Source organism: Pseudophryne corroboree, chromosome 7, assembly GCF_028390025.1.
Source record: "Pseudophryne corroboree isolate aPseCor3 chromosome 7, aPseCor3.hap2, whole genome shotgun sequence".
Lineage (NCBI taxonomy): Eukaryota > Metazoa > Chordata > Amphibia > Anura > Myobatrachidae > Pseudophryne > Pseudophryne corroboree.
The window spans coordinates 57,894,955-57,910,397 of NC_086450.1; the positions used below are offsets into that span (position 1 = coordinate 57,894,955).

General features: G+C 42.8%; 1 protein-coding gene and 1 pseudogene across 1 annotated transcript in view; both read left to right on the forward strand.

The window, feature by feature from the left end:
* Positions 1-15,443, forward strand: part of LOC134944003 (uncharacterized) — an 85,241-nt gene that overhangs the window by 37,722 nt on the left and 32,076 nt on the right. The window contains exons 3-4 of the mRNA XM_063932548.1: positions 7,195-7,408; positions 11,893-11,993. Coding sequence (XP_063788618.1) covers positions 7,195-7,408; positions 11,893-11,993 — 315 coding nt within the window. The remainder of the gene's footprint in view (positions 1-7,194; positions 7,409-11,892; positions 11,994-15,443) is intronic.
* LOC134947120 (5S ribosomal RNA) lies at positions 9,805-9,923 on the forward strand (annotated as a pseudogene).

Genomic DNA, 15,443 nt, shown 5'->3' on the forward strand with positions numbered 1-15,443 from the left:
TTGGCAGGTACAGTACCCACAGCGCCTCCAGACCCCTCCCCAATGCACCACACCTCCGCACCTTCCCCTCCACCACATGCGACACTCCACCCCTCCCCCACACGCTGTGCCTCCAGACCCCCTACACCACCAGCGGCTCCCATCCCTCCATCACCCACAGCACCTCCAGACCTCCTCCACCATCCACCCCCCATATGTCTCCCCCCACACCTGCCCCCCTCCACCCACAGCATCTGCAGACACCCTCCTCCATTCGCGGTCCCCCCCTCACCCACCCATGGCACCTCCGCACCTGCCCTTCCACCACCTGCAGTGCCTCCGGACCCCCTTCCCCGTCCGCCGCACCACCCGCACCTGCCTCTCCCCCACTGTGGTGCCTCCGGACCCCCTACCCCACCCCCGGCACCCCCGCCCCTTCCCATCCCACAGCACCTCCGGAACCCTTCACCCATCCGCAACAACCCTGCACCTGCCCCTCCCCCGTGGCACCCCTGCCCCTCCCCCACCTGCAGTGCCTCCGGACCCCTCCCCCATCTACAGCCCCCACTCTTCTGTCTCTCCCCCACCCGCAGCACCTCCCAACCCTTTCCCATCCGGGCCCCCCCGCATCTGCCCCCCCTCCACCTGCAGCATCTACAGACACCCTCCCCCATCCGCAGTCCCCCCCGCACCCCGCTCATTCTGTACATCGTGCCCTGCAGGTGCTGTTCACGCCGTCGTAAGGGGCTGCGCCTCCTTCACCATCGCACGCCCTTTCATTGTGCAATATTTAACCACTAACAAAGGAATGCAGGTAATACTCCATATAATACAAATATTGAACCTCATATAGGCATGCAAGGGTTAAAGGGGCGTAGCCCCTTGCGACGGTGTGAAGAGCGCCCGTAGGGCGCGATGAAGCACCTAGTTGTATATATCAGTACAGAGCGGTGTAACTGTGACACATGTATCCTGACAAGCAGTATAGAAGCTATAGAAAAGTATATATATTATTGGATATATATATATATATATATCAGTACAGAGCAGTGTAACTGTGACACATGTGTCCTGACAAGCAGTATAGAAGCTATAGAAAAGTATATATATTACTGTATATCAGTAGTCGTACAGAGCGGTGTAACTGTGACACGTGTGTCCTGACACGCAGTATAGAAGCTATAGAAAATGATTTAAAATTATTGTATATATCAGTACAGAGCGGTGTAACTGCGAAACATGTGTCCTGACAAGCAGTATAGAAGCTATAGAAAAGTATATATATTACTGTGTATCAGTAGTAGTACAGACCGGTGTAACTGTGACACGTGTGTCCTGACAAGCAGTATAGAAGCTATAGAAAATGATTTAAAATTATTGTATATATCAGTACAGAGCGGTGTAACTGTGACACATGTGTCCTGACAAGCAGTATAGAAGCTATAGAAAAGTATATATATTATTGTATATATATCAGTACAGAGCAGTGTTACTTTGACACATGTGTCCTGACCAGCAGTATAGAAGCTATAGAAAAGTATATATATTACTGTATATCAGTAGTAGTACAGAGCGGTGTAACTGTGACATGTGTGTCCTGACAAGCAGTATAGAAGCTATAGAAAAGTATATATATATATATATATATATATATATATATATATTACAGTATATATCAGTACAGAGCAGTGTAACTGTGACACATGTGTCCTGACAAGCAGTATAGAGACTATAGAAAAGTATATATATTATTGTATATATCAGTACAGAGCGGTGTAACTGTGACACATGTGTGTCCTGACAAGCAGTATAGAAGCTATAGAAAATTATTTCAAATTATTGTATATATCAGTACAGTGCGGTGTAACTGTGACCCATGTGTCCTGACAAGCAGTATAGAAGCTATCGAAAAGTAAATATATTACTGTATATCAGCAGTAGTACAGAGCGGTGTAACTGTGACACGTGTGTCCTGACAAGCAGTATAGAAGCTATAGAAATGTATATATATTACTGTATATATCAGTACAGAGCAGTGTAACTGTGACACCTGTGTCCTAAAAAAGCAGTATAGAGGCTATAGAAAAGTATATACAGTATATTATTGTATATATCAGTACAGAGCAGTGTAACTGTGACCATGTGTTCTGACAAGCAGTATAGAAGCTATAGAAAAGTATATATATTATATACTGGTGGTCCCCAGTCCCCACAATGCAGCACACTGATCAGATATTTGCAGCACACTGAGCACAGATATGGAGCGTTTTCAGGCAGAGAACGTAGATATTTTCAGCACACTGAGCACAGATTATTTGCAGCACACTGAGCACAGATATTTTCAGTACACTGAGCACAGATTACGTAGCTTTTAAGGGAGAGAACACAGCCAGGTCCTCTCCGTTCAATCTCCAAAGCATGAGTGAAAATGGCGGCGACGCGCGGCACCTTATATAGAATACGAATCTTGCGAGAATCCGACAATGGGATAATGATGTTCGGGCGCGTTCTGGTTAACCGAGCAAGGCGGGAAGATCCGAGGCTGCCTCGGAACCGTGTAAAATAGGTGAAGTTCGGGGGGGTTCGTATCCCAAGGAACCGAACCCGCTCATCTCTAATTTTAACCTTTTCCGTGTCGACCTTTTGTCACTGTTGACCTTTTGTCAAGCTCAACATTGTGCATGTTGACCTTTTGGGGTCGACCTAGACACTGTCAACTTAATAATTGTCGTCCTTGTTTACCACACCCATAGAGATTGTGTAATCTTACAACCAAAAAGGAGTAAAATACGTGTGGCTGCACTTTAATTAAGAGAAATGTGATTAATAACAGTTTAGGAACACGTGCTATAAATCAGTTACATTTCAATTAATTGTAACGACAGAGGGCCTGATTCTAAGTTGGAGGTAGCCCGCAATTATCTGCAGACTGCACATGTGCGGCACCATTCATAGGCACCTTGATGGAGTATGTGAGACAGGCCAGTTCACTCCTCTTTGGCCAGATCTTTCAGCCTTGGCGGAAACTGGGTGGCTACAGGGACGGATTATGACTTTGGGGGGCCCAGGACACTTGAGACAGGGGAGCCCTATCTCATTGCTGTGCCCGCTGTGTTTCCGGGGCGTGGCCTAATAATGGGATGTGTGACCACGCCCCCTTATGAAACTTATAGGGATCGGTATTTTTTGGGAGATATTGGCCCCTCAGCTAGGGGTAAATCCAGAGAGGGGAGCGATCAGTGTGATTGCTCCCCCCTAATCACCCGCACAGGCAGAAGAAACTACTGCTGCTGCTGCTAAGCGGCAGCAGCCTCCCTGCAACACCACAGACCAGCCAACACACAGCAGCTTAACACAATGCTGCTGCTGTTGCTGGCAGGATGGGGAGAGCTTCAGAGATGGGTCAAAGCTGCTCCAGCCGGGAGGCCCCCTAAATCTGTCGGGCCTGGGGTATGTACTCCCCCCCCCCCCCCCCCTTAATCCAGCTCTGGGTGGCTACCTTGCAAACACACAGAGAGCATGCACCTTGCGGGAGTGTTATGGGAACGTAGTTGCCCCATAGCCACTCTTCTGTACTGATTTCAGGCAGACATACGGAGACAGTACGCCTATCCTAGATCTTTTACACCTTGCATGGGGCTGGTCTGTGTGCTGATACAAATGATAGCAGTTGCTACTGTAGATGGAAACAGTGGGCGGTGTGATGATAACCTTGATGCTGTGCAGGATAATGGGGTTAATGCATCAAGCAGTGTAAAGAGTGGTTGATATGGAACAGTGGAGCAGATGACCGTAGCAACCAATCAGCCACTGTCTATCATTTTATTGAATGTACTTGATAAATGCTACCTCAATGCTGATTGGTTGCTATGGAAAACTTCTCCACTGGTCCACTTCTCCACTCTTATCACTGCTTGGTACCCTTAAATCTGTCTGCTGTGGCCATCCTCACTTGCAGTCGCTTTGCATCCCATTCAGAATCAGTCACATGTAATGTCATTATAATTCAGCATTGTGACAAAAATGTCTCTATATTTGGCACCATATAAGGAGAGAAAAGAATGAGTTTCAGGATAAAAAAAAGTACATATGGAGCTGTCATTCTCTCCAAATGGATTATCCAGAATATACAGTATATCTCACTGTGGAATTGAAACTCTTGCATGTCTTCATTGTGATGAAAATTTGTTGCCGTAGTCATGAACATCTGTGCAATTCTGTAACGTCTTATCATTCTACATCACCTCTGTCCAATGAGACCAAAGCCAGAAAATATCTGTACAAAAGTAATTAGGGATGAATAGGTTAGTTTCCTGGAAACTGAACTCCCCCCCACCCAAACTTCATGAGTCCCAGTGAACCCGAGCCGTGGCTCGGGTTTTCCTGCCAGGTTCGGATTCAAAAATGAGATAAAAGTAATCTTCCTGGCGTTGGATCTTGCAAGTTTTGAATTTGATATAAGTCCCTCCAACAGTGATTTGGGAACCATTTCACACAGGTCCACTGGAGAATACAGTGACTTGTAGCAGTGCAGCACAGAGCTCAGCTCCTAATCCTTCCTAATACATTACAGGGCAGCATTAACATTATAAGTGCATACTGGTACTCTGCTCACTGGTACTCTGCCCGCAGTATAGCCCAGAGCTCCTAATTCTTCATAATACAGTGCAGCATTAACCGTACTGGTAGACACTGATACTCTGCACACTGATACTCTAACTGTCCGCAGTGCAGCCCAGAGCTCCTAATTATTCCTAATACAGGGCAGCATTAACCATATTGGTGTACACTGTTACTCTGCACACTAGTACTCTAACTGCCCACAGTGCAGCCCTGAGCTCCTAATCCTTCAACAGTGCAGCATTAACCTTACTGTTGCACATTGGTCCTCTAACTGCCCACAGTGCAGCCCTGAGCTCCTAATCCTTCCACAGTGCAGCATTAACCTTACTGGTGCACATTGGTCCTCTAACTGCCCGCAGTGCAGCCCAGAGTTCCTAATCCTAATACAGTACAGCATTAATCCTTTATTGGTGCACACTGGTGCTGTAACTGCCCGCAAAAGTTTTTGATGTGTTAGAATTCCAAAGGTGCCAGTGTGCCACCATTACTATAAGCGCAGTAAGTTGCAGCAGTGTGTAAAAGAAATTAAAAAACACTTCTACGTGTTGTTCAGGTTCAGGCATTGTGTTGTAAAATAATAATGTTCATTAGGTGCCAGTGTGCCTATATGTTCTGTGTAAGTCACAGTGTGAAGTTGGCAATTGTAAAAAAAATATATATATATTTTTAAACTTGTGGGTCTTCAGGAACAGGCAGTGACACTTGTTACAATAATGCTCAATAAGTGCTGTGTCACCGCATTTCTAATATAAGTGTGAGTCGATATGGATCACGATCAGTTTATAAAGGAGCAGGAGCAGCAACCAAGTACTAGTGCTGTGGCCTCAGCTAGTATGATGATATTATCACTTCAACGTCTACTAAAGCCAGTGCTCAAGGGCATAAAGGATATAAGAAAGAGCTCCTGAATTAAAAAAAAAATTCACAATGTTAAAGAAAACATCACCTCCAATACAGGGAAAGTTTAGTGCCGAAAAACATAAAATTGCCAACTTGCCAAACACCACACGCAGTGGCAAGGAAGGCCTTGGCCTTTATTTGTGATTGGTGGTTCTAGAACTGCTGTCAGTCGGGCATCTTCTTCTGTTACCTCATATAATGATGTAACACCATCTCACTCAGCAGGGCCGAAACTATGATTTCTGTCACCCTGGGCAAGGCAGCAACTTGGCATCATCCCCCCTCCCTGTTACATGGTTACCCAGCAGCATGTTTTACTAAAAGCCCCCTATGTGTCCCCATACATTGCACTACATCATTACACTATATGCCCCTATATGCTGCACTGTTTCACTAAACTACATTACCTTATAAGCTGCACTGCATCACTACACTACATCCCCTTATACGCTGCACTACATCACTACACTGCATCCCCTTATACGCTGCATTACATCACTACACTACATCCCCATAAATGCTGCACCACATTACAACACTACGTCCCCTCTATACGCTGAACTAGATCCCTTACACACTACATGCCCCTATACACTGCACTACACCAATACACTACATCACTTATATACTACACTACATCCTCCTATAAACTGCACTACATCACTACACTACATCCCCCTATACACTACACTACATTACTACACTACATCCCCTCTATATGCTGCACAACTTTACTACACTACACTACATCCCCTACACACTGCACTATACCACTACACTACATACCCCTATGCACTGCACTACACCACTACACTAAATACCCTATATGCTATTGCTGTCCCCCCACCTGCTGCAACTGTGAGGAAAGCCATTAGGACACAGTGGAGGTCAGCAGCTGGGGCCCCGCATGCACAGGCAGGAAATATCTGTGTGCTCAGCCCAACATTTACTTAAATATAAGAGATGCTTATATGGTGACCGCTTATATAGTGACCAGTTCCCAGCTGTGCTGAAAACTCTTTCACAGTACACACTGGGGAATGGGTAGCTTAAGTGATGCAAAGCCAGTTTGTACAAGGGCCTCCAACCTGCATTGTTTTTTTCCTCCCAGTACTCAAAGGGATTGTCTGACATCACATGGAGTCACAGATAAGATGTTGGTATTTTGGGGCAATTCTTTCAGACCCAACAAGATGTCAAAATGTTGTGATGTTGACTCTTCTGCATCACCGGTGGGTCTCTTAGGAAAGCTCTGTTTTTTCCTAGCAGCACCAGTTGCCAGAGAAACCACTGGACCCTGGAGAAGCAAATCAAGGACTTGTTCTACAAGTCTGACAAACTTAGCAGAATCACTTTGTTTCATCTTCTTCAGTTTCTCAAGCAGCTTTTCCAAAATCCTGATTAGGGGAATCACCTAACTCAAGCTGCAAAGCTGAACTCAGGTGACTAGATTTTCAGTACCTTGGACAACACAGAAATTATTCTCCACTGCAATGGAGTAAGGTACATTCCCCCTCCTCTCCCTATGTCATGGCTAGTTGTGTAGCTTTGAATGAGTTTTTGGTTCTCTGAGAACCAGCCCCACTGATCTCTAACCAAAACATGAAAATTAATCCAAAACCAAATTCAGAGGTAATATCTCTAGTAGTAATGTGTGTACTCAGATTAGCCATTTGTAGCTTCTTTTTACAGGGTCTCCCCAGCAGAGAAGATGCCATTTGAAGATGCCTCTGTGGATCTGATTAATGCAGATGTTGCTGCTCACTGGTTCCCCGTAGACCAGTTCTTTCTAGAAGTAACTCGTGTACTTAAGAATAAAGGCTGTCTTGCATTGCATTCACTGATCCCAAACTTTACCATTCATTATAAGAATTGTTCAGAGATATTGACAAACATCTTTAATGAGGTAAGCAAATATTTTGTATGTATGAATATGATTATGCAATGCTATACAATGTGCAGTATCTTGTAGGATACAGCAGTGTCGGACTGGGGCCCACCGGGGAATGCAGTGGTAGGACCCCATTTTAGGGGTGTGGCTATTCTTCAGAGAGGGTGTGGCCAACCACCACATTGGTGTACCTAACTATTCCAAAATGCATGGGCTGTGCCCCTTGATAAATATATAACTGCCGGTCCATGCATAATAATGTACCAGATTAATAACAGCAATGCACTGTAGAAAATACACCACAGTCCTGTGCATTATGACTTAAGGTAATTTATGTACATTATGATGTATAATTCAAGTGCACAGTCTGGAACCTGATCCCTGGAGGAGGAGGAGATGGGCACCCCCCCCCCCCCCCCCCCCATCCCGCTTCCACCACCCCGGTCAGTGGGGCCCACCAGGGGTTTCCGCTGCACCCCTGTGGGCCAGTCCAATCCTGGGATACAGTATGTGGCAAAACAGAAAAGTAAGAACAGCAAATTTGTGAGACACCAAATTACCTTTTGTTGCTTATTGTTAGGCATGAAGACAGCAAAAGGCATTGAAGAGCCATCCAATTAGCAGCCTTCATGGCTAAAAGTTCCTTATCTCTGATCCCTTAACGTTGTTCAGGTGGTAATCATTTATGTTAATATTGTAGTATGTACAATGATGGAGAATCGCATTTTTCTCCCTCCTTACCTTTATGTCAAAATGACCCCTAGTGCTTTATTCAAGGTTTGTTTCCACAATTCAGGGTCTGAATGATGTAAAATCAGAACTGTTTAAAAAAAAAATGTTTTGAAAGTGGTAAAAACCATTTTGAGACTTCATAGAATATTGGAAAATGCAAGTAAACTGGTAATGGCAACCTAAGTTTTGGAAAAGTTCCAGGTGACATGGAGGCAAATAGTTTATGAGCTAATAAAGTTTTAAACCATTTACAGTAGCCATCTTTTGGATTAGGCCATTGTCAATGGCCTTGGGTTTGGTAGGGTTCATTTGTCAACCTTGTGGAAAATTGATGTCTCCAAAAACTTCATGGATTCTTGTTTGAAGGACGATTTTTCCAGCTTCATAAAGAAATTATGTTAGTGGAGTCATGTATACAATAAAACAATTCAGACTGTGAGTACACCAGAATGTCATCAAAGTAGCCTACCACAAAGCTGCCCAGCAGAACTCTACATAATTAAAAATGAAGTGTTGAAAGATGGACGGGACATTGTCAAGACAAAATGCATGACAGTATTTCTAATGACAGAGGGCCCAATGCAGACCTGATCACTCCTCTGTGAATTTGCAGAGGTTTGCAATCATATAGTCGCTGCTCAAACATAGTGAATACCCGCCCTGTGAAAGTCTGCATACGCTGTGCGAAAACCTCTGCGTATGCACAGGATCTACTACTACAGTGCGATAGCAACAGGCTGGTCAGGGCCGGAGCTGACATCACACCACCTCCCTGAAAAAGCTTGGGAATGCCTGCGTTTTTCCTGACACTCCCAAAAAATGGCCAGGTACCGCCCCAAAAGCTGCTTCCTGTCAATCAACTTGCGTTTATATTTTATAACACCCACTAAAGCATCATTATCACCAGGCAATTTTTTGTATGGTTTTGATATGTATATGTACCCTTATCTGTGGAAAATTTCTTTCTGTTTTTTTATGAATTGGGACAAACATAATTTAATGCAAACAAATCCCTGTCTGGAATAGACATAGAAAAGTGTGTGTCCTCAGCAAAACAGTATACCTTAACAATCAAGATGTATTTCTCCATGCTTTGATGCTTTCAATGTTTCTCTACAATTTGATGTAAAGGAATCCCTATTTAAGACAGACCTTGAATTGTGTCGTCAGCAATACGATATACCTCAACAAATAGGGTGTACTATTATTATTATTATTATTATTATTATTATTATTACTATTATTTTTTCTGGTGAATTTCTCTTGTGCAATTTTCCCTGGTTGTTTTCTGTGTTTCTTTATGCCTCAGAGACAACATATGATAACCACTTATGGATATTGGGGTTTCTTTTGAAAGTCATATTTTGGGCTTACAATTGGATATCTGATAACGATACTTCATAGTAATCGCCAGAGCACTAAAGCGACGATTAAGTCTACTATACGGTTCTGATGTGTATTTGCACCCTTGCCTATGTAAAATCTCTTTCTAGATTTGATCCTCATTTATGAGCAATTTGACATACCGTTAGGGCAGACTGAGGGAAATTCAATCACATTTTTTTCTAAACCTTGCTTGCTTTTTCCTTCAAGCACTTCCCCATCCACAATTCAATTTTGCTCAAACATTTTTTCTTTCCATTGGGTATTCCTACACGCTGATGGATGTCTACCTAAATATCTACAGTCATACCATGCTGGACATGCTCGATCTCGTCTAATCTTGGAAGACAAGCAGCATTGGGCCTGGTCAGTACCAGAAAGGGTGACCCTCTGGGAATACCGGGTACTGTAGTATCAAGGAACACATCTTCCGTTGATGCACCTAGGAATAATCAGTAACCAACACTTCAAATATCAATTTCATTATATATGCCTATTCTTACTCTTTTAGAAGGAGTCCAGAGTTGGAAAAGCCGGGGTTCTTGTTTCTCTCTTATGAATGTACTTATGTATAACAATTCATAAGTTGATAGAGAAAACAAGAGATTTCAAATTTTCACTTTGATGAACGTCAAATATCAATACTCACTTAAAACACAGTGGATGTGCAGATAAACCACCTGCCACCTATCCCACAACAAGTGAGTAACATTTTGTCACATTGTTATTTAATACTTTTTTAAGTCATTGTTGTTGATATATACAACAATATTTTCGTCTGTCTAGATTAATAAAAGTTAATTTTTATCTTTACACTTACAGTGTACCTCATATTATAACCTTACCAGTATGTTGATTGATACAAAGTGTGCCCAAGAGAGACAATAAAACAGTCCTTCCTTTTTGCTTCTTTGCAAAAAAAACCCACAATCAACTTGCGTACGCCTAGCAATCAAAAAAGATGCTGGATTTTTTTGCAGTTTTTCCACGCACATGCGCATTACTTTTCATACGTATGTGCAGTTGATTGATAATGGGCCACCCTTCGAAACCACAAAACAGCAATCATGTGAATCGGGCCCAGTATCTGATGCAAAAAGTTGTTTTCCACTCATCACCAGTTCTGACTTTGACCACCAATCTGGCAAAGAATTTAGGTGGGAATAACAGAACGTGGATAATGACTATTTACTGTGATCAGGTTTAAGTCTCAGTAATTAATATGTTGGCATCAAGTTTCATACTTATTCTTATATTTCAGACATGCATCTGCTCCAGCAGAGACACTATGCCATTGTAACCTCAATAACAACAGCACGGTCCTCATGGCATATTAGAGCCACCCAGTTAAGGCTTGTTCCAGCACAGAACTTAAAGGTGGTATTTAAGTCAGATGTGCATAGTTCAGATGTAAAGTAGTAGTTCAGCATATACAGTACTTAGTTTAGCATATACACTTGTCCAATCCTCGGGAAATCCAACTCCCGTCCGACTGGTTTGCCAGACATTAGACAATTGTGTACTCTACGCCGACCGACCCTCACACACAAACTTAGTCACCTGTTGTGACCTCCTACCAGCTGACTGAAACTGTAGTGTGTAGGCTACTGAGACCGGAGCAGGTGACCGATCTCCAGTCCCGGCAGCCCAGCACAGTGTAGGATCTAGAGGGATCCCGCCACAGTCCATCACTGCTGCAGTACTTGGCAGAGGGTATGGCGGTGGGGAGCAACGCGGCACAGGACACTATACCTGTGCAGAGTTCGGCAGCGGGTAATGTGCATAAATTGTGACTTCTCATATCAAAAATGGCACCATTTTTAAAATTCAGTCATGGCTTGCCATGTCATCGACCTGCCCCCTTGTACCGGCTAATATTAGCCAGTGCGAGGCAGCAGGTGTCAGTCCAACGACGGAAGAGGAACAGTGAAGAGCTCCTGAAGATTGAAGACGGCGGGTAAGTCCTGGATGAACAGCAGTCATGAAAAGGAGCTTAAAGGCCAATGCTTGGAGAGAGATAAAGTGGAGAGAGATAAAGACAGTAACAGAAGGACTCTGTCAGTCTGTTAGATTAGCTGGTACTTTAACTCTTTACGCTTTATCTCTCTCCAAGGGTTTATATGTCTCCCCCACAATGTGTTAATCCAAAGACCTGTAAATAATACAGTAATATAGCTTTACAGTACAATGTTTTTGTTTAGTATGTCCTTTAAAGTTGCTAAATACAGTATGAGTTCCATGACATGTACATTGAAATTCTGGCATACAAAAGATAATAATATTCTTGATACTTAACAAAGATATAAAACATATTTGCTGTCTTTTATTTATGCTTCCAATTAATAAAAACTTGGCAATCATTTGTTAACAATATTTTCACACAGGCTATTGATACTCTCTGCACATTCGAAGAAAAGCCAAATAATATCATGAAATCTCATTATCAAGAAATGTTTGAGGCCTTGCCATTTGCTGACAAGCAGAGGTAACAATGTAATAATGATAAATATCAGCAGTATTTGCAATTAACATACCCTATAGAAATCATATAATTAGTCAGGGCTGTTTCTAGCCAATTTGGCTCCCAGTGCGAGATTTAAAAATGCGATCCCCCCCATTGACATTAAAAAAAAATGCGCCCCCCCCCCCCATATAGATATAGAAAGAAAAAGTATGTGCTCCCAACAATCGGGCGTGGCCTCAATAATGTGGGTGTGGTCTTGTTAAAATGGGCGTGACCTCGTTTGAAAAGACTACCTTACACCCCAGTTTTTGACCTTGCGCCGACAGATCACGGCGACCACAGGAAAAAAAGAAAAAATTATATTATACCATACACCGCAATGCCCTTGATACATTAAATCCCCATTTTACACAGTACGGCAGGCAAGTGTCCCCATTTTACACATTACGGCAGGCAAGAGTCCCCATTTTACACATTACGGCAGGCAAGTGTCCCCATTTTACACAATACGGCAGGCAAGAGTCCCCATTTTAGACATTACGGCAGGCAAGAGTCCACATTTTACACAATACGGCAGGCAAGAGTCCCCATTATACACAATATGGCAGGCAAGAGTACCCATTTTACACAATACGGTAGCCAAGAGTCCCCATTTTACACAATACGGCAGGCAAGAGTCTCCATTTTATCCAATACGGCAGGCAAGTGTCCCCATTTTACACAATACAGCAGGCAAGAGTCCCCATTTATACATTAGGCAGGCAGAGTCCCCATTTTATACATTAGGCAGGTGGCAGAGGAAGAGGGGCGGGGGGAAGAGAGAGAGAGAGACTGACTTACATTTGAAGAGGTTCTTCCCACTCTTCGGCCTGCATCTCCCTCGTCGAGCCGGCCCTTCCTGTAGCTTGGCTCCCCCTCCACCCTCTTCCCGAGTACCTAGCTCGGGGGGGCAGAGTTTCATGGAATGACGCGAAAGTGTCGTGACATCACGACGCAACCGCGTTATTCCACAAAACTCCGAACCCCAAGCTGGGTTCTCGGGAGGAGGGGGGAAACAGGGAGCAGCAGAAGTGCCACGGCAGGCGCCCCGTGTGGTTGCATGGCTCCCCCGCCGCAAGAAATGGCACTGTAATTAGTTTTGTCTTCATTTTAATATAGTTACTTTAATATTGTTACTAAAGCAAATAGAAAAAGCAGCAGGATTTGGAGACTTAATAGTTTTGAGAGATTTTAACTGTCTAGAGATTAATTGGACAAATGATTCATGTGCTACTGCTAGGGGTAATAGGTTTTTAAACACACTAAATGATCACTACGTACTTCAATTAATCGAGGAACCAACTAGGTACAATGCAACTTAGACCTGGTTTTAACAAACAATGGGGATTTGATATCAAATATTATAGTAGGGGAGTCCATGGGAAACAGCGACCACAGTATGGTCACATTCAATATCAGTTTTCACAAGCAGTCCTATACTGACTCAACTAAGACTCTAAACTTTAGCAAAGCCAACTTTGACATGATGAGGGAAATTTTAAGGGACATTGACTGGGAAATTTTGTTTCAAGACAAGAATACTACAGAGAAATGGGATGTATTAAAAACACTGCTCGCTAGTTATACTAGTAAGTTCATTCCCATGGGCAGCAAACGAAGGAGTAATAATTCCAAACCAATGTGTCTTAATAATAAGATTAAGGAACTAATGGACAAAAAGATGTGAGCATTCAAAAAGTATAAATCGGACAGGAAGGCGGAGTCATTCCAGTACTATAAGGATTGTAACTAAAATATGCAAAAAATAAATCAGAGCATCTAAAATAGAAACTGAAAAGATAATAGCAAAGGAAAGTAACTCAAACCCCCCAAAGTTTTTTAAGTACATTAACAGCAAAAGATTAAAAAAAGAGAGTACATGCCCTTTAAAAGGCAAGTTGGGCGTCCTATTCAAAAATGTAAACAAGTTTTCCTCATCTGTATTCACAAGAGATGACCAGATGGCGGGATTGAAGTGAGGAAGTACCCTGTGACCGATTAAGAAAAATTAAGACGAATAAGTTGCCTGGTCCCGACGGAATTCACCCAAGGGTTTTCATGGAGCTCCACTCCAAATTAGCAAGACCCCTATATTTAGTTTTCATTGACTCAACTACATCAGAGATGGTCCCCAAAGACTGGCGTACAGCGGAAGTAGTGCCGATATTTAAAAAGGGAAGTAATTCTGAACCAGGTAATTATAGACCAGTAAGTCTTACATCCATAGTGGGGAAAGTACTGAAAGGTATTTTAAGGGATAGAATATGGCAGTTCCTTGAAGCCAATAAGGTTATTAATAGGAACCAAGGATAGATCATGTCAAACTAACTTAATATGCTTTTATGAAACAGTTAGTGCGAACCTAGATCAGGGTAAAGAGTTGGATGTAATCTTTTTAGCCTTTGCTAAAGCTTTCAAAACAGTACCTCACATGAGACTTATCTACAAATTAAGAGAACTTGGGCTAGTGAGTATGAGGAAACCATGCTTCAATGGGATGGTGGTTGCCCTCTGTGGGATTCAATTCACTCGGGCAGATCAGAATATACAAAAAATAAGTCTTTATTATGACAGCACAGCACCATAAAATAGTCACATGTTACAGGGTTATTGGTAGCACATATCCTCCAGCAGCCTCTTGCAGTCAGCATCCATAAGTAGCAATAGCAATAATCTGTATCCTTACCACTACCTCTTGCTAGACAGTCCTGTGTCCCCCAGCCTGGAGTACTGGCTCACACTGACCCTGTCCTGGTAGGGTTTCCTCTGGTGGCACAGCTATGCCCAGCTTAGAGTGTTTCCTGCTGATGTCTGATTCACAGGATCTACCACAATAGACGCTCCTCCATTGAGTTTTGGAAAAAGGGGAATTGGGAGTTTTGGAGACCGCACTGGAAAAACAAAATTACCTTAAATGAAATATTATCAGTAAACAAACATTAGGCTCTATCACCATTAAATTGAGTTATGCACTTAGTTGGCAGTGCACCCAGATATTCAGTCCAGAAGACTACAATAAAGGGAAAAGTCCTCCCTGCAGCTGCAGAGAAAACAAGAAAAAAGAAGAACTTATCTTTTTCTGGGGCACGCTTTGCAAAATGATTATAGGAATTAAAAATAAATCTTTATTAATCACTATTAAAATTCTAGGCTTTAACACAATTTAATCCTATCAAGCATAAAAATTGCTGAATATTAAGTGAAAATCTCAAAAAATATCCACTTCCGGGTATCCCTTACATCAATTTGCCTATCAATAGGTTTATTAGGGATATGGTCACTCTATCTCCACCACCAAAAAATTACATAAAGGTCAAAAAAATGTTTTGTAATATTGGAGTTTGTATGTACTCCCTTTTATTGTGGTCTGTTCAAAATTTTCCTAGAACAGATCGTGTGATTGTCCTCTCACAATTATATATATGAGTGGGA